The sequence below is a fragment of the Rhinopithecus bieti genome, unplaced genomic scaffold (genome assembly GCF_001698545.2).
Source record: "Rhinopithecus bieti isolate Rb0 unplaced genomic scaffold, ASM169854v2 scaffold_11938, whole genome shotgun sequence".
NCBI classification, from domain to species: Eukaryota; Metazoa; Chordata; class Mammalia; order Primates; family Cercopithecidae; genus Rhinopithecus; species Rhinopithecus bieti.
The window spans coordinates 1,145,671-1,164,616 of record NW_016806961.1 but is presented as its reverse complement, the minus strand read 5'-3'; the positions used below and the strand labels follow the sequence as shown (position 1 = coordinate 1,164,616).

General features: G+C 46.5%; 1 protein-coding gene across 1 annotated transcript; it reads left to right on the top strand.

The window, feature by feature from the left end:
* The first annotated feature begins 318 nt into the window (after positions 1-318).
* On the top strand, positions 319-18,485 carry HSPB8 (heat shock protein family B (small) member 8). Its single transcript, XM_017879079.1, has 3 exons — positions 319-1,338; positions 8,690-8,753; positions 17,447-18,485. The coding sequence occupies exons 1-3, from the start codon at positions 972-974 to the stop codon at positions 17,604-17,606; spliced, it is 591 nt and encodes a 196-aa protein (XP_017734568.1). The 5' UTR covers positions 319-971; the 3' UTR covers positions 17,607-18,485.
* The last annotated feature ends 461 nt before the right edge of the window (positions 18,486-18,946 follow it).

Sequence of the window (18,946 nt, the reverse complement as noted above, 5' to 3'; positions counted from 1 at the left end):
GTCCCTACATCTATGGAGAAAGTTTCCCTGCCCAGTAAAGTCTTGCTTATCATACTTTGACAAGTGTCATATGTATACATATATATATGTATAATTTTTTTTTTCTTTACCGCTCTCCCCAGAGGGCGTTGAGGCTTTAGGAGCTTGGCCACCTTGTAACTGGGGATTCCAACCCAGGGACATCCTTCAGATCCACTGGGCTCCTGTCTCTCTCTTCCCTTTCTGCAGGTCCCCAGGGGAAAGGCAGGATACGACACGCTCTGGGGAAGGTATTTCCAGAGGGTGACCTGAGCCCTCAGCCAGGCTAGGGGTTATTAATAGCCAGGCAGTGCGCCTCTCTGGGAGGACGGCCCCAGCGCCGGGAGCAAGCGGAGGGCGGAGCTGAGCGGAGTGGCCAGGGGAGGAGAGAGTGTCCAGAGAGGCTGGTTGAACTTGGATGCGGCCCCTCCCAGCTCCCCCTACAGCCCAGCTGTTCCCTCCGCGGATTCTCCGGGGCTGGTTCATCACCTCCGAATATTCCTGTGACAGGAGACGCTTGCAAAACCCGCCTCCAGTCTCCAGCAGCAAATAAATAGAAGACTTGCAGCCCAGGAGGAGCCAGAAGAAGTTTCTAGGCGCGCGTGCCCTGGGTTTATTAAGCTCCTGGCTCCGCTCTAGACCTCAGCGGCTCTGGCTGCCAGCCTGGGCAGCCTGGGAGGACGGTGGCTTGCTGGTCTGTCGTGAGGCAGTGCGGAGAGGGGCCCTCTGGGATTCTGCTGGACCTGCCCGGGGGTCACCTTTGGGGTCTGGGACCCCAGCCGAGGGGGCACAACCGTCCCTGGCAGTGGTTGGTTCTGCTTCTCCCTGCAGAAAAGCAGCATTTTCGGAAGCTGAAGAATAAGCTAGCCCAGCCACACCACCTTGTTGAGTGACCTTGGACAGGTAGTTCTGTCTCTCTGAGCCTCTGTTTCCCTCTGAGCTCAGCAGCCACCATGGCTGATGGTCAGATGCCCTTCTCCTGCCACTACCCAAGCCGCCTGCGCCGAGACCCCTTCCGGGACTCTCCCCTCTCCTCTCGCCTGCTGGATGATGGCTTTGGCATGGACCCGTTCCCAGACGACTTGACGGCCTCTTGGCCCGACTGGGCTCTGCCTCGTCTCTCCTCTGCCTGGCCAGGCACCCTAAGGTCTGGCATGGTGCCCCGGGGCCCCACTGCCACCGCCAGGTTTGGGGTGCCTGCCGAGGGCAGGACCCCCCCGCCCTTCCCTGGGGAGCCCTGGAAAGTGTGTGTGAATGTGCACAGCTTCAAGCCAGAGGAGTTGATGGTGAAGACCAAAGATGGATACGTGGAGGTGTCTGGTAAGTCAGGGGTAGGAAGTCGGGGGGGTGGGGGGGGAGTAGGCCTCAGCCCTGGGAATAGCCAGGAGAAAAGTTTCCTGAGGCTGGGACAGTGCGACACAGGTGACCTCAGGGCTCAGGAATGCAGCCCGCAAAGTTATCTTTATGGAAAACTTCTCTCCCGGTTCCCAGCAGAGATCTTAACCTGCCTGACTCAGCTACTGGGGCCTTTGGGTGCTGATCAATCAGGGTACAGACAGGAAAATAGAAACCACGTTGGATATTTTGACAGAGGGCATTTAATATAAAGAACAGGTTAAGCAGGTATCAAAAAATTAAAAAACAAAGAAGAAATGGGATTTCATGCACTCCAGCATCACAACACAGGGTCTAGAAGTTCACCTTCAGGCTGAGCAATGATAGTATTAATATCCACAGCTGGTTTCCAGTGAAAACACCTCTCCTTGTCCCAGACAAGGAAACTGAGGCTTACCAGTAATTGTAGTAACACTAACTGGTAACTCTGAGTGCTAACTATGTCCTCAGCACTTTGTTAAATACTGTTGCCTATCATATCTCAGCTAAAACAACCACCAGAGGAGGTGGGTACTGTTTATCTTCTTTTTTTTGCAGATGAGGAAACTGAGGTATGGAAAGATTAAAGTAACTTGTTCAAGGCCACCAAAGATTCAGACCCAGGCTGCCTGGGAATTAGGAGGCCAGAAAGAAGGAATGATTTACTGAGCACCTGCTAGGTGCCAAGGGCTGGGCTGACATTCTTACACTTCTTCTCCAAAATCACCCTCAGTCAAGTCCAGAGTAGCAGGGGTGTCTAGGCCTATCTTGCAGTTGAGGAGGCTGAAGCCTAGGTGGGACTTGTTCACAGTCATGCCATGAGTCAGCAATAGGAGTGGAGTAGGGACTGGGCCTATCCACAGCTTTAGGCTCAGGGCTCTCACAGCCACATCCCAACCTGGGAGAAAGAAACATACAAGGGGGAAAGAAGAGAGAAGACAGGAAGCTCAGCCCCTGTTAAGCTGGGCAGCAGAAAAAGCTTTCTTTTCCTTCCCTCCCGCTCCATTAAAAAGAATGTGTTCCCGGCAGAGGCTTGCCTTCCAGAAAATCAGTCAAAGCCATTGCAAACACAGGCTGGGCAGGAACAAGCCCCAGCAATGTTCAGGGGGAGTTTCAAGCCAGTCATGGCAGAATTATAAACATCAGAGGCTCCGGCGGGTGTGGTGGGCTGGGAGACTTGCTGGGGCCACGTGCTGATGACAGGGTCAGCCAGATCTCTGAGTTGGCTGGGAGCCAGGCACGAGTTCCGAAACTGGCTCCAACTCTAACCAGCAGGATGTGCAAATTATTTTACTTCTTTGTGCTTGTTTTGTTTCCTCATCTGGAAATTAGAATTCAAATGGTTATACCATAAAGATTGTTGTATTAAATGAGGTGATGCTGTACAATGTGTACATACCTGTGAAGCCAGAAAATCTGAGACATATCTCAGTTCATTTAGGAAGTTTATTTGCCAAGGTTGAGGACATGCCCATGACACAGCCTCAGGAAGTCCTCCTGTCACATGCCCAAGGTGGTCTGGGCACAGCTCAGTTTTATACATTTTAGAGAGACATGAGACATCAATCAATATATGTAAGAAGTACATTGGTTCGATCTGGAAAGGCAGGACAACTTGAAGCAAAGGCAGGAAGACTTGAAGTAGGGACAGGTTTTCCAGGCCAAAGGTAGGTGAGAGACAAATTGTTCTTTTGAGTTTCTGATTAGCCTTTCCAAAGAAGGCAAGCAGATATGCATCTATGTCAGTGAGCAGAGGGCTGACTTTGAATAGAATGGGGGGTAAGTTGGCCCTAAACAGTTCCCAGCTTGACTTTTCCCTTTAGCTTCGTGATTTGGGGGCCCCAAGATTTATTTTCCTTTCACATTTCTATGACCTGGAACACAAGGAATTAGTAGTATTATTGCCATCGTTGTTGTTATAATGCCAGACATCCAGGAAGGCCCCAATAAATAATGAATAATAGATTCTCTTTGAAACCTGGGTTCAGATCCCAGCACTGCTGTTCACTAGCATGATGGATGTGGACAAGAAAGTCTTTTCATCCCTCTGAGCCTCATTTCTCCTATCTGCAGAATGGGGATCATAATACTATCTGTCCTGCAAGAGTGTAGGAAAGATTAAACATATGCAGACTATCTATGATCACATATGCAGAGTGTCTATAAAATGGAGCTAATAATAGTGCTTGGCTGGCATTCCGTAAACAGAACAATGATCACCATTCCTTCTGTCCTTGTTTTAATTAGGCTCTTAGATGCTTCCAGCCCACGTCCAAGGGTCTTCCCTACCCTGTGGCCTCTCTAGGAGACCCTCTGTCCAGCCTGGAGGGCTTTTCCCCATCCTTTTTTGTAGGTGCTTCGTAACAGGTGGGGTCTGGCAGCTCCATGTTGAGATCTCAGTTAAGTGTTTTACTAATCCAGAGGCTTTAGGTGAGTCATGCAGTCTCAATTTCCGCATCTGTAAAATGGGGTCATTGGGAGCTTACATAAGACAAAGACAAAGCTTTTCAGATGTACAATTAGTGACATCGGCTAGACAGAATCCAAATTCCCTAAGAGTCCATACAAGTGCTTTCAAAGAAGGAGTTTAAAGAAATAAAATTGATATCAGGAGCTCTATTTAAGAAGCAACTTTCGGGCCGAGTGTGGTGGCTCATGCCTGTAATCGCAGCACTTTGGGAGGCGAAGGCGGGAGGATCACTTGAGGTCAGGAGTTTGAGACCAGCCTGGCCAACATGGTGAAACCCTGTTCTACTAAAAACACAAAAATCAGCTGGGCATGGTGGCAGGCACCTGTAATCTCAGCTACTCAGGAGTCTGAGGCAGGAGAATCGCTTGAACCCGGGAGGTGGAGGTTGCAGTGAGCCGAGACCATGCCACTGCATCCCAGCCTGGGAAACAAGAAAGAAATTCTGTCTCAAAAAATATAAAAAATAAAAATAAATAAAAAGCAATTTTCAAGGGAAGTTGGAAGTCAGATCCAGTTTCCAACCCTGTACCACATAATGACAAATCCGTTCCTCCACAAGTATGTGCTAAAGGCCTACATGTGGTGGCTCAGTGGTTCCTCAGAAGGACCTCCTAGGAAGTGTGGGTAGGTTAACCCCATTATGCAGATAAGGAAACCGAGGCCCAGAGAAAGTAAACTCACCTGAGATCACCTACTTCTCCCTGGCAGTGTCTGAGATTCAATGTCAGGCCTCTCTGACTGGTTCTGAGCCAGGATGGCTGGATGTACTTCTGGCGGTGTGACCCTGAGCAAATCCCACAGCCTCTGGAGCCTCAGTTTTACTGTTGGTCTTGTGAAGAGGTAGACAAGATCAGAATTTACTAAAGTACTTCAAGTGGTTACTAGGCATCTAGAAACAGGAGCAGGAGAGTTCAGAGTCTTATATGGTACCAGTAAAAACAAAATTATAAACAGGTCTTCTCATTGCTGGACTTGTCAGAGCCTTTAAGTCACTAATGCAGTTTATGAATCTCTGAGAGGCAGCCCTGTCTTATCTGACCGCGTATGAGTGTCTCATACAAGGAAGTGTTTGGAAAATGCTGGACTAGACAATTTCCAGCAAGCCTCAGATTCCCCTGCCCGCATCCTGCAACCACCAGCCAAGAGATGTTCCCTTCATGGGCCACTGGGCCAGACCCTGGCTAAGATAGAGACTGAAAAGCCCCAAGGCCTTATTCCCACCCCTTCTCCTTAGTCCCAGGGCCTCTGCCTTCCCTAGAAACAGCACCTTCTTTCTTTAGCTGGGCCAATAGTGTTCCACTTACATTTCTCTGAGGCATGTTGAAAAAAGCATGTCTGCAAGGGGTCTCTGACTTCTAGCCTCTGGATGTATTTTTAAAAATCATAATAATTACTTTTTTCTGTCTACAAAAATAAAATGTCTTCATGATAGAATATGTAGTTAGGAAAGCAAAATAAGAAATTAAAATCACTCATAATCCTTAAGCTCCCCTAATGGAAGTATGCAAATGATAAGCAAATTGAGTTTCAAGATGATCCTCCTAACAATACTCTCTCTAAACCAGGTTAACTCCACCTCCAGGCCCCTCTTAAGGAAATCTTAGAGCTTTCCCTGCTCAGAGATCCTCGCTTCCCTCAGCCCAATACCCTATTTTCAGAGCAGACAGAGGCACCTAGTTTCTGAGAAGCAGTCCTTTCCCCAAACATCAAAATAAACTGCAAGCGTTGACCTTCACATGGTACTTTTACCACTTCAAAGCCATTCTGTGACTCACTTGCATTTGCTTCCTACAGTAACCCAATAAGGTAGGTGTTGTCATTCTCATTTCGGAGAAGAATAAACTGAGGCTCGGAGAAACTCAGAGACGTGCCAGGAAATGTCAGAGTAGAGACTTAAGTCCAAAACTCAGTATTCCAGAACCTATCTGCCTGCTTTTGAATCTTTGCACCAGTCACTTCCAAACTGTGTGACCTTGGGTACAGCACTTAACCTCTCTGAACTTCAGGTTTCCTATCTACAAAATGATAATAATGAAACTGCCTGCTTGTATTATCATTTTACTATTATTATTTAAGGTTGTTGCAAAAATTAAAGGAGTTGATATAGATAAGGTGCTTAGAACAGTGGCTGACACCAAGGAAGCACTGTATTACTTTGCTGTTATTATTTATATCATCAGTTATTCTTCCCAGGGCACCAGCATGCAGGAGGATTCTCAGATGCAAAAGGGCTGAGTCAGAGGCACTGGCCTGTCCCCAGGGGAAGCAGGTCTCCCAGTGCCCTGGCTATGGGGAGGGTACCAAAGAACAGACAGTGCTCTTCTGGGCACAGGCCTGTGTTAGAGACAGGCAGTTGGTGGTCACGGAGTTGGCAGCACAGGATAGATTGTTTAAGCGGCCACACATTCGCAGAATAGCATGTTCTGCTTAGCCAGACACTCCAGTTTAAAACGAATTTCTTTTCCTGAGAGCAATTTAGCAATACAGATTAAGCCTTAGAAATTCTGGAAGTTGGATTAGTCTTCAGTTAATCCTAAAGAAGTCACAGGGCCTGGTGTAAAGCTACAAGAATGTTCAGGGCCATGAAGTTCTCTCCAATGTTGGAAACTCCTCAGTGCCCCAAAGTAGGGGATTGGCTAAATTAGCTCTTATGTATTCCTCAATAGAACACTGACTGCAGCCATTAAAAATTATGTTGTCAAAGAATATTTGGTAATATGGAAAAGTAATTATAATGTGTTAGCAAGAAAAAAAAAATAAGTTCCAAACATAATGCAGAGAACTATCCCATTTGATAGAACACCGACATACGTGGATACGATGTAACATTTACACATTTCTGAGAAGCATAGAAAAGTCAGAACATATGAAATATATTATTAGTAGCTTCCTTAGGGTGACAGGATTATGGGTAGTTTTGATGGCTTTTTAATTTTTTTTAATTTTTTCTTTTGTTGTTGTTGTTGTTGTTGTTGTTTTTAAATTTAGAGACCAGATCTCACTCTCTTGCCCAGGCTGGAGTGCAGTAGCGCATTATAGCTTACTGTAACCTCAAACTCCTGGGCTCAAGCAATCTTCCCACTTCAGCCTCGCAAATAGCTGGGACTACAGGCATGCACCATCACACCTGGATAATAGTAATAATATTAATTACTATTATTATTATTACTATTTTGAGACAGAGTCTCGCCCTGTTACTGGGCTGGAGTGCAGTAGCACGATCTCAGCTCACTGCAACCTCCACCTCTCAGGTTCAAGCAATTCTCCTGCCTCAGCCTCCCAAGTACCTGGGAATATAGGCATGTGCTACCACGTCCAGCTAATTTTTGTATTTTTAGTAGAGATGGAGTTTCACCATGTTGGCCAGGATGATCTCGATCTCTTGACCTCGTGATTCACCTGCTTCGGCCTCCCAAAGTGCTGGGATTACAGGCATAAGCCACCATGCCCTGCCTATTATTATTATTTTTTAGAAACAGCGCCTCTCTATGTTGTCCAGGCTGGTCTCAAACTCCCGGCCTCGAGTGATCCTCCTGTCTCCCAAAGTGCAGACATTATAGGAGTGAGCCACCATGCCCCGCCTATTTTCTACATTTTCTAACGTACACATGCATTATCTTAAAGCACAAAAAAAGCTATCAACAAAGAAATAATTAAAAGTAATTAGCTATAAGTTGTCCGTTTTAAAAAAATCTGGACTGCTATATTCAACAAAGTTATTTACATTCTAGATTTCAAGGCCTCTCAGAAGCACCTCCCTGTGTAAATGAGAGTTCTTGTCTCCGGAAGGTGGCCCCACAAATGAGGACTGAAAAGTAACAGCCGAATGGCCCCACCGTTGTACTAATCTTGTTCGTTTAAAGAGAAACTAGAGACACCCTCTTTATTAAAGAAAAACAGAATGAGGAGAGACTGAGAGAATTAGAAGGTGCTATATACGTTACTGGATCAAAACCAGTTTAGGTCCAAGCCTTCTCGTAATTTCATCTTTCTCCTCCCTAAGGGGTTTGGGAAGCCCCTCTTGTACCGCAGGGTAAGAGGCAGGAGAGCTGGTGGAATTTCACATCCACAGTGCTCTTAGGAAAAGCTGGGTGTTTTTGGTAGATTGAAGCTTTCTTTTTCCAGGCTGTGCTTTCACTACTGGCTACAGATAATGTGGCTTAAAGAGCTAAGCGGGAGCTGGAACAGACAGAAATTCAAGAGCAGAGGGGCATCAGGCCCTAGAACTCGGCCTAGACTCAGAGAGAGCTGATTCAAAGCTCAGAGCCACCACGAACCTGCTGGGTGACCCCGGATCCATCACCAGGCCTCAGTTTCCATGTTGGAAACAAAGGGAGAACGACGTCTGGGCTCAGAGTTAGGAAAGCACTCTGTTGGCTGTAAAGCAAGCTACATGGCGGAGTTGCCCTCAGCACGTGACCCCACTTCAAGCCTGCCACCCAGTCTGGGATGTCAGCCCCAGGGTTCTACTGGCAGGTTAGAGAAGAGGAGTCAGGTGGGAGACTGGGAAGATTTGGTACAACACATGGCCCAGCTTCTGTGATTTCCTCAGACTAACCCTTCATTACCTACAAACCACGGTCAACGCCACCTCAATTACCTTTCCATCAATTACCTTATTTCACCTTCATAGCCAGCCTTGGAGGTGGACTTAAATGGGTCTGTATGGCAGACAAGGTCCTTGAGGCTTAGACAACTGGAGTCTCTAGGGTAGACCTAAGCCACGCAGCAAGGCAGGTCCAGGTCCAGGATTTGAACCCAAGCCTGAGTCCTGAAGGATGCCCAAGGAACATAGATGCTGACACGCCACACTTTTCTTCCTTCCAGGCAAACACGAAGAGAAACAGCAAGAAGGTGGCATCGTTTCTAAGAACTTCACAAAGAAAATCCAGTGAGTAACCTGGAGTCATGGAGCTCAGGGTGGGAGTGGAGGAGGGGGCACACCTGGGACCCATGATCTGGGGTCTCTCCCTCTTGGGCATCTCTTTTTTAAGACACGTCCTTGGGGCAGGGAATTGAACCCTCACACCCAATGAGAAGACAGTGTCCCAGCAGACCTGTAATAGGGTCCCAGAAGGGGTAGCATATAGATTGCATCATCTCTTCTGCTCGGTGCCCTGTGAGGTGGGTATTAAAAACCTCATTTTATTTATTTATCTGGAAACCGAGTCTCACTCTGTCACCCAGTCTGGAGTGCAGTGGTGTGATCCTGGCTCACTACAACCTCCACCTCCTGGGTTCAAGCGACCCGTGTGCCTCAGCCTCCCGAGTAGTTGGGATGACAGGCATGTGCCACCATGTCCGGCTAATTTTTTGCATTTGTTTAGTAGAGATGGGGTTTCGCCATGTTGCCCAGGCTGGTCTCGAACTCATAGGCTCAAGCAATGCACCCACCACAGCCTCTCAAAGTGCTGGGATTAGAGGCTTGAGCCACTGCACCTGGGGAACAACCCCTTTTTATAGACTAAGCATCTGAGGGTAAGTGAGACAATGCCTTGTCCATAATCACACAGCCCCTACCCACGGGGCATAGCTGAGGGAGGACCCCTGTCACCAACCAGAAAGACTATCCCCTGATTCCCCAAATGCTCCAGCAGAATATCTTGCAGGCTGCTTGCTCTGCCTCTGCCCAGCCGGGAGAGTGAGCACCTTCTCTAGAGCATCCACAAAAATGAAGCTGGAAAGTGTCCTGAAAGCACTGCATACTACCCAGAGGGGTTTGGAGGCTGAGAGGTTGGGACAGAGGAAGGGCTATTTTGCTGAGCGGAGGGAGCAGAGGGGATTCATGTTTAACAGGGAAAGCTGGGGGACCATGAGAGCAGCCAAAGACAATCAGGCTGAGGCCATGAACCTAAGCTACCATGAGCCCCTAACTGGCAGTACCTATAGGGAGAAGAGTTGCACAGTGTGGTCATGATGGCTGCACTTAAACAACTGCCAGGTGCTTCATACATACCTTCTCTCTAATCAGCAATCAGCGTCACTCCACTGTGTGCATTTCTGGCCCTAAACTCTCTCTCTCTCTCTCTTTTTTTTTTTTTTTTTTTTTTTTTGAGATGGAGCCTCGCTCTGTCCCCCAGGCAGGAGTGCAGAGGCACAGTCTCAATTCACTGCAACCTCCGTCTCCTGGGTTCAAGCAATTCTGCTGCCTCAACCTCCTGAGTAGCTGGGATTACAGGTGCATGCTACCATGCCTGGCTAATTTTTGTATTTTTAGTAGAGACGGGGTTTCACCATGTTTGACCAGCCTGGTCTTGATCTCCTGACTTCAAGTGATCTGCCCGCCTCTGCCTCCCAAAGTGCTGGGAGTACAGGTGTGAGCCACTGCGCCCGACTCCTAAACTCTTTTCCAAGCTATTGTTGCATTTAGCCTTTGCAGCAAAAGTGTGCATCGGGGAGAAGAGACATGACCCTCCTTGCAATATGGGGAAACTAAGTCTCCCACAGGTGAAAGGACATACCCAAGGTCTTTAAAACTAGAATTTAGAAGGGCCCAGAATAGATCCCTGACCTCTGAGTTCCACGCTCAGTCCTTGAGCAAGGAATGCTGTTTCCTCATCTGTGAAAGGGATGCTGATTCCAGCCTTGCAGGATTCCTGGCTGAAAGTGACATGAGGTCATGGCCCAGCGTAGGTCCTCACAAGTGGCAGTTCATTGTTACTATTGTTGTTGTTGACTTAACTTCTCCATCGGCCTTTGCGAAGACATTCTGTTTCTGGAGAGATCACACTAGCTGAATTCTGAGGCTTCTTCCAGCTTTGGGATTCTACATTCCTGTCTCTTGCCCCACGTGTCCGTCCCTGGCCCTGCCAGAGCCTCTGCAGTTCTTGGAAGCCTGTGGACACTTCCTGATAAGGCAAACGCCAAACCGTTTGTTCTTCATGTTCGCTGGCTTGCCTGACATCTCCGTGCCCCACACCTCTCCCTGGTGTAGCGAGCAGATTAAACATTGCTGAAGGGAGAGGAAGGAAGGCGACGGGGAAGCTGATGTCAAGGCTCAAATGAGGTCTCAGGGTGGAGTCACAAGCAGGGTATAGCTGTAAAAGGGAATGAGTGAGAAAGAAGTGAATTAATCATCTTAAAAGGGATTTGTGTGTGTGTGTGTGTGTGTGTGTGTGTGTGTGTGTGTGTGTGTGTGTGTGGATTTCACAAGCTCCAAGGCCTTAGGGGAGATAGCTCACTGGAAATAACCTGATGAGAAATGCCTGAAATTGAAATTGCTCCAAGCTGGTGCTCAGCTGCTGAGCTGGGCTAGTTGTTAAAATATTCAGCGGTTCCCAAACTTTTTGGCACCACAGACCAGTTTCAGGGAAGGCAATTTTTCCATTGACTAGGGGATGAAACTGTTCCACCTCAGATCATTGGGCATTAGATTCTCATAAGGAGCGCAACCTAGATCCCTCACATACACAGTTCACAATAGGGTTCAAGCTCCTATGAGAATCTAATGCCACCACTGATCTGACAGGAGGCGGAGCTCAGGCTGTAATGCTGGCTGAACTGCTGCTCACCTCCTGATGAGCGGCCTGGTTCCTAACAGGCCACAGATGGGTACTGGTCCATGATCCAGGGACCCCTGAATATTGGCTAGCTATTGCCCTAAGCCCTCCCTAGCCAACCCCAGTCACTCTAATCCTGTCCCCAGGACCCTCTAAACCTCTCCACCTTCCAACAACTAAAGGGTCCGAGGACCCTCCTCCATCATTATGACATGCACCCATCCCTTCTGAATGGTCAGTGCCCAGCTGCACCAGTTGTTAAATATTTTGAATCTCAGCTCCAGGTGCAGGGAGTCCTGGCTCCATGAGAAAGTGGGTGGGTAACTTGGGGCAACTTGCTTAACTGCCCTGACCTTCCATTCCTGCATCCCTGCATCCCTGCATGGAGGGGTTGTGATGGGAGTGAGAGGATGTGTATAATGCATTAAGCATGGAATACAGACTCAGGGCTTGGTCCATGGGAATTAATATTATGAAAAGGCTTCACAAGGCTGGACTCACACTCCAGCAGCTGGGACTCCTGGGAGCTCCTGGCTCTGCCCAGACTCTAGACACCAAGGATTTGAACTGGAGTCTGGGACACCTTTGGACCAATCTCAGGAGGCCTCCTTGCCTCCTCTCCCAGGGAAACCTCCAGTCATTAGAGGACAGGGAGATTTCTTCAGCCAGGCTGAGATCCTTGGAGATTTCCACCCCAGCAGGACGCTGCAGCTGTTTGCCTTAACTATGGCAAGGAAATTCATCCCAACACATCCATCTCTGTGTGAAAGGCCCCATTTGCGCTGAATAAGGAGGAGAGGGAGAGGTCTTGGGTTTCCTATCAGGCTGGGGGCAGGGCAAGGACTGCAGCTGGCCTCTTTTCCACACTCAACCTGGATAAGAGAACAGGAAGACAAGGGTGCAGGAAATTACCAAGGGAGGATGCCTGGAACCAGAGCAAACTTTATTTTTCTGGTTCCACATCTTCCCAGATATCTGTTCTGCCACTTATGACACCTATGACATGCCCAGAACCATGCTAAGAGGTTTATAGATTTAATTTTATTTAATCTTTAGAATAATCCTATTGAGTAGGTTTGTTTTGGTTTGTCTGTTTGTTTTTTAGAGATAGAGCCTGGCTCTGTCACCTGGGCTGGAGTGCAGTGGTGCCGTCTTGGCTCACTGAAACCTCCATTTCCCAGGTTCAAGCGATTCTCCTGCCTCAGCCTCCCAAGTAGCTGGAACTAAAGGAGTGCGCCACCACACCCAGCTAAATTTTTTTTGTATTTTTAGTAGAGACGGAGTTTCACCGTGTTGGCCAGGCTGGTCTCAATCTCCTGACCTTAGGTGATCCACCTGCCTCGGCCTCCCAAAGTGCTGGGATTCCAGGCGTGAGCCACCACACCCAGCTAAATTTTTTTTGTATTTTTAGTAGAGACGGGGTTTCACCATGTTGGCCAGGCTGGTCTCAAGCTCCTGACCTTAAGTGATCCACCCTCCTCGGCCTCCCAAAGTGCTGGGATTCTGGGCGTGAGCCACCATGCCTGGCCTTGAGAAGGTATTATCAAGCCCATCTTGTGGATAAAGAGACTGAAGCTCAGAGGAGTAATGGGATTCAACTAAGGTCACACAGCGAGTAAAGAACAGATCTGGAATATAGTATTATTAAGCCTTAAAATAGAAGGAGGCTGGGTGCAGTGGCTCATGCCCGTAATCCCAGCACTTGGGAGGCCGAGGCAGGCAGATCACTTGAGGCCAGGAGTTCAAGACCAGCCTGGCCAAGATGGTGAAACCCCATCTCTACTGAAAATACAAAAATTAGGTGGGTGTGATGGTGCACACCTCTAATCCCAGCTACTCGAGAGGCCGAGGCAGGAGAATCACTTGAACTCAGAGGCAGAGGCTGCAGTGAGGCAAGATCACACCACTGCACTCTAGCCTGGGTGACAGAGGAAAAAAAACAAGGAAATACTGCCATTGGCAACAGCAGGGATGGAGTAGAGGACATTCTGCTAAGTGAAATAAGAAAGACACGAAAAGAGAAATACTGCATGATCTCACCATATGTGGAATCTAAAATAGTCAAACTCATAGAAGCAGAGAGTAGGGTGGTGGTTGTCAGAGGCCAGTGTGGGGTGGGAAATGGGGAGATGTTGGTCAAAGGGTACACGGTTTCAGTTTTGCAAGATAAGTAAGTTCTGGGGGGCTAATGTACGGCATGGCAATGATAGTTTACAATATTACATTATATATTGAAAATTTGCTAGTACCGTTGCAAAATTAATCTTCTTAACTTAAATGTAATCTTCCCGACACACATAGATACACCAAATATATGTTCATTAGCTTGACTCTGGTGATCACTGTATTCACCATGCATATATACATCAAAACATCAAGTTGTATACCATATATAGAGAGATGTATACAGTTTTGTATGCCAATCATATCTCAATAAAGCTGTTTTTTAAAAAAGAGCAGATTAGGACCTGAACACAGCTCTCAACTTTCAAAGTCCACGACCTTCCTATTTGGTTAGGGGAAACCACATTACAGTCATTTGCAATACCGTCATTCGCATCCCGTCTTCACTATTTTTTGCCTTATATGCTTACATTGCTATACCATGATTTACTAAAGGTTTATTTTTTCTTTTAGATCAACTCATTTTTGATAAAGTTAAATTCTCATCACTAAAATGTTCACTGAGGAAGGCAATCACAAAATAAATCCAATGAAAGCAAAATGTGGTTAAATTCTAACTAGATAATATTTCCTGCCTACGGGCCTCAGCTCTTTCATTGTTAAAAAGGGAAGGTAGCAAGTGATAGAGGCTAAAGGCATTAAAGGCATATTAGTACTTAGCAGAGACATTCCTTCAGATGTAAGTAGAAGCACTGAAAGAGAAATGAAGAGGAATTACTTCCCACCAAGTGAGTTCAACATGCAAGTCACCTGGTGAGAGACCTTGGACATGTCTATCTCTCTGAGCCTCAGTTTCGCCATAAGTTATATGAGACCACTGTCATGGACAATCAGGAAGATCCTTTGGGACCCTGATACTCTGTGGTTCAATGATACCGCAATTTGTATGATACTCCATCTTGCTGTCAAGATGCCAACATGTAAGGCCAAAGACTGCAACGTAATTCTCACGCCACCCTAAGAGGTGGATACTATTGTTGCCCCCCTTTTTCTGCAAAGAAATAGGTTCAGAGAGGCAAGATCACCAGCCCCATGTTGTGTGGTCAGGAAGAGTCAGAGTTTGAATGCAGGTTGGCCTGCCTGCAAAACCCATGCTCTAGGCCATAGCTACCCTGTCACACTGTACCTGGTGTGCACTGGGTTGGTGTGCACATGGTTAAACAGTCAGCCTATCCCCAGCAGTGGGAGGGAGGTCTAAACTTTTGACCTTGTCTCTGCTTCAAAATCTTGACTTGGCAGCTTTCTAGTTCCCTCTTTTTCTTCCAAATGTGCTTCCCAGAAGCACCCTTGTTCATCTCCATGGTTCCAATTTGGCAAGGAATCTCCTGGGTAGATATGGCTCATGTGGCTACAGGATGCTGTACACACAAAAAAAGAAAGAACGAAAGAGAGAGAGAAAGAAAGAGAGAAAGAGGAAAGAAAGAAAGAAAGAAAGAAAGAAAGAAAGAAAGAAAGAAAGAAAGGAAGGAAGGAAGGAAGGAAGGAAGGAAGAAAGGAAGAAAGGAAGAAAGGAAGAAAGGAAGAAAGGAAGAAAGGAAGAAGGAAAGAAGGAAAGAAAGACTCTCCAGTCCCTCCAGGAGTCCTGCCCATGATCAGGAATGGGCTTACCTCACGCCTTGGTTCTTTCATCGAGACCCTTGTGTTTACAATAGGCAGAGCCAACATGGACAAGTGGAAAGATTTTGATTGAACTTCTGGGCCTTCCTGCCGTAGTCCTTCTTTTAAGTGTCTGGTGATGGGGGAGGCAGGAGAGCATCACAGTCAGATACTCTGAGTTTGGAGACCAGGATTCCGGTTCTAGTTCCTTTCTGCCGTTTGCCAGCTGAGCGACCTTGGGCAAAGCAGTTCACTTCTCTGAGCCTCTATTTCCTCATCTGTAAGATGGGGCTAGCAATGGAATCTGCCTGGTAGGATTATTGTTAACGCCAAAATGATATGATTCAGCTAAAGTACCTGGCACATAGAAAGTACTCAGAAGGTCATGGATTTCAGGATTAAAAAAAATAATGGCACCCCAATGAGACCACTATATGTCCTCACAATTTTCATAGTTTGTTGAAGAAACCAAATTCTCAATAGTCCCATTCACTCAAAGCAATCTGAAAATCATAAAAATACCTTATTAGGGCCGAGGCAGGCGGATCATGAGGTCAGGAGATCAAGACCATCCTGGCTAACACGGTGAAATCCCGTCTCTACTAAAAGTACAAAAGTTAGCTGGGTGTGGTGGCGGGCGCCTGTAGTCCCAGCTACTCAGTAGGCTGAGAATGGTGTGAACCTGGGAGGCGGAGCTTGCAGTGAGCCGAGATCGCGTGGCTGCACTCCAGCCTGGGCGACAGAGTGAGACTCCATCAAAAAAAAAAAAAAAAACCTTATTAGAACTTGGACCAGATTTAGGTTTAGAAATTCCATCTTCAATGCTTTCTCACTTATTGAGCTTGTCATTTGATTTCCCCCAAGTCTCTGTTTTGTGATCTGTAGAATGGGCATATTAATGCTTACCTCTTAATCATCCTCTTATAATACTCCAACCAGGTATAGTCTATAATTGAGTTTTAAGAACAAGATAATTGGCTGGGCTCGGTGGTTCATGCCTGTAATCCCAGCACTTTGGGAGGCTGAGGTGGGTGGATCACAAGATCAGGAATTCAAGACCAGCCTGGCCAACATGGTGAAACTCCATCTCTACTAAAAATACATAAATTAGCCAGGCGTGGTGATGGGTTACTGTAATCCCAGCTACTCAGGAGGTTGAGGCAGAATTGCTTGAACCCGGGAGGCAGAAGTTGCAGTGAGCCAAGATCGTATCACTGCACTTCAGCCTGGGTGACAGAGTGAGACTCTGTTTAAAAAAAAAAAAAAGGAGAAGAAGAAGAAGAAGAAGAAGAAAATAATAATGATCTGCTAAGTGATTGTATTAGTCCATTTTCACACTGCTGATAAAGACATACCTGAGACTACGTAATTTACAAAAAAAAAAAAAAAAGAGGTTTAACAGATTCACAGTTCCATGTGGCTGGGGAGGCCTCACAATCATGGCAGAAGGTGAAAGGCACGTCTTACATGGCAACAGACAAGAGAGAAAATGAGAACCAAGCAAAAAATCTTACAAAACCATCAGATCTCATGAGACTTATTCACTACCATGAGAACAGTACAGAGAAAACTGCTCCCCTCCCATGATTCAATTATCTCCCATCAGGCCCCTCCCACAACACGTGAGAGCTACAATTCAAGATGAGATCTGGGTGGACATAGCCAAACCACCTCAGAGATACTTAGGGTATGAACAAAATCAAGGCTTATTTTGAATACCATAGAGTATGTTGCCATCTGAAATCTACATGTGGCCAGCTTGGCCCCTTTTATCCACCAAGGTGCCTAGTGCTTGCATCACCCTTAATGTATTTTGTAGTGAAGCACTCTCCAGCAAGCACACGTCAGATGAAAATGTGTTGCCTGCTATGCATAACACCCTACTTGCGCTCTATAAAGGGATGGTAGTGGTGCCATTTCTGCTAGTAATTGTGCTCAGTAGTGGGTATTAAGGTGAAGACCTCAACCTGGGACCAAATATGTGGTCCACAGCTCTCTTTTAAGTTAAGAACTACTGTTCAAACAGCACTTTACCATTTCAAAGCATGCTCAGACTCTGAAGTTCAAATACTCTACAAGTTCAATATTATTATCCTCATTTTGCAGATGAGAAAACAAGCTCAGAGCAATGGAATAATCTTCCCAAGACCACACAGCTAGAAAGGGGTAGAGCCAGGATTCAAACCCAGCATTGTATGTCCCCAAAGCCTAAGCTCTTATCAAAAACATTTCCTCTCAAGTGAATAAAATAATGTTTAAGCTATATTAACAATAATAAATGAATAAAATCGTGTGTTTCTCCTAGGCTTCCTGCAGAGGTGGATCCTGTGACAGTGTTTGCCTCACTTTCCCCAGAGGGTCTACTGATCATCGAAGCTCCCCAGGTCCCTCCTTACTCAACATTTGGAGAGAGCAGTTTCAACAACGAGCTTCCCCAGGACAGCCAGGAAGTCACCTGTACCTGAGATGCCAGTACTGGCCCATCCTTGTTTTGTCCCCAACCCTAGGGCTTCTCTGATTCCAGGGTACATTACTTTAGCTGAACTCAGATTTAGTGCAAGTAAAATGTTGGGGGGTGCGGGGGTGGGGACTGACCACAGATTCCCTGGATAGTGTAGTGGTAGATTTTTCCACAAGATAGCGCAATTGGCAAACCATGCTTGGTTGCGTTAGGACAAAATCCTAGTTTTTCTTTCTTTACCTTTTCTATCTTGATGAAAATGTTGCACATTCTATAGTTGCAAAACACATGAAAGGGGACTTAACATTTCACGTTGTATCTTACCTTGCAGTGAATGCAAGGGTTACTTTTCTCTGGGGACCTCCCCCATTATCCAGGTTCCTACTCTGGGCTCCCAATTCCCATGGCTCCCAAACCATGCTGCATGGTTTGGTTAATGAAATCCAGTAGCTAACCCCACTGTACTTCCACATGCCTGGCCTGCAAAGGGTGATATACAGGTCTTATGTCCCTATACGGAATTTGTCCATCAATCACATAAAAACAAAAAGTGCCTTCTGCCCTCTGCCCAGATATTTCCAGCATGTTCCCAAGGTTTCCAAGTTAGCCCTCCCTAAGGACTCTGGGAGCCTCTCAGTTTATGATCTGGCCAAGGTCCCCATTTTCTTCTGTCCCCTTTATTTAAGTCGGGATTTTTACAGAGGGAGCTGTCTCCAGACAGCTCCATCAGGAACCAAGCAAAGGCCAGATAGCCTGACAGATAGGCTAGTGGTATTGTGTATACGGGAGGGACGTGTGTGTCATTGTTATTTGAGTTATGCTGTTGTTTAGGGGGAAATAACAGTAAATAATAATAATAATAATAAAGGAGCTGACATTCTTAGCCTCGTGTGGTTCTTTTAATGAGGAACAAAATGTAATACCACCTAGATATACAACATCAGTTAGCAATTCTGTGGCTTAAAGTAATGTTTCCTGATGAATAGTGGCTTAAATGATATAAATAGCTGTTTTCTAACTTCACAAAAAGTTTAGAGGTAAGTAGATACAGGGTTGTTTTTTTCAACTGTAATGCTACAAAGAGCCCAGGAAATTTCCATTTTTTTCTCTGACGTCTCTGACAAGTTTACATAGTCACAGTCTATCCTCATGGTTGCAAGATGGCTGCAGCAGCTCCAGGCATCTCATTCTCATATGACATTGTATGGGAATAGAAGGAAATCATAAAAAGGTATTATCACCTAGCTTCTTTTATCAGTGAGCAGGATATTTTCCAGAAGCTCCCAGCAGACTTCTTTTTCTATCTCATTGGCCAAAAGTGGGTCACATGCCTACCCTCAGACC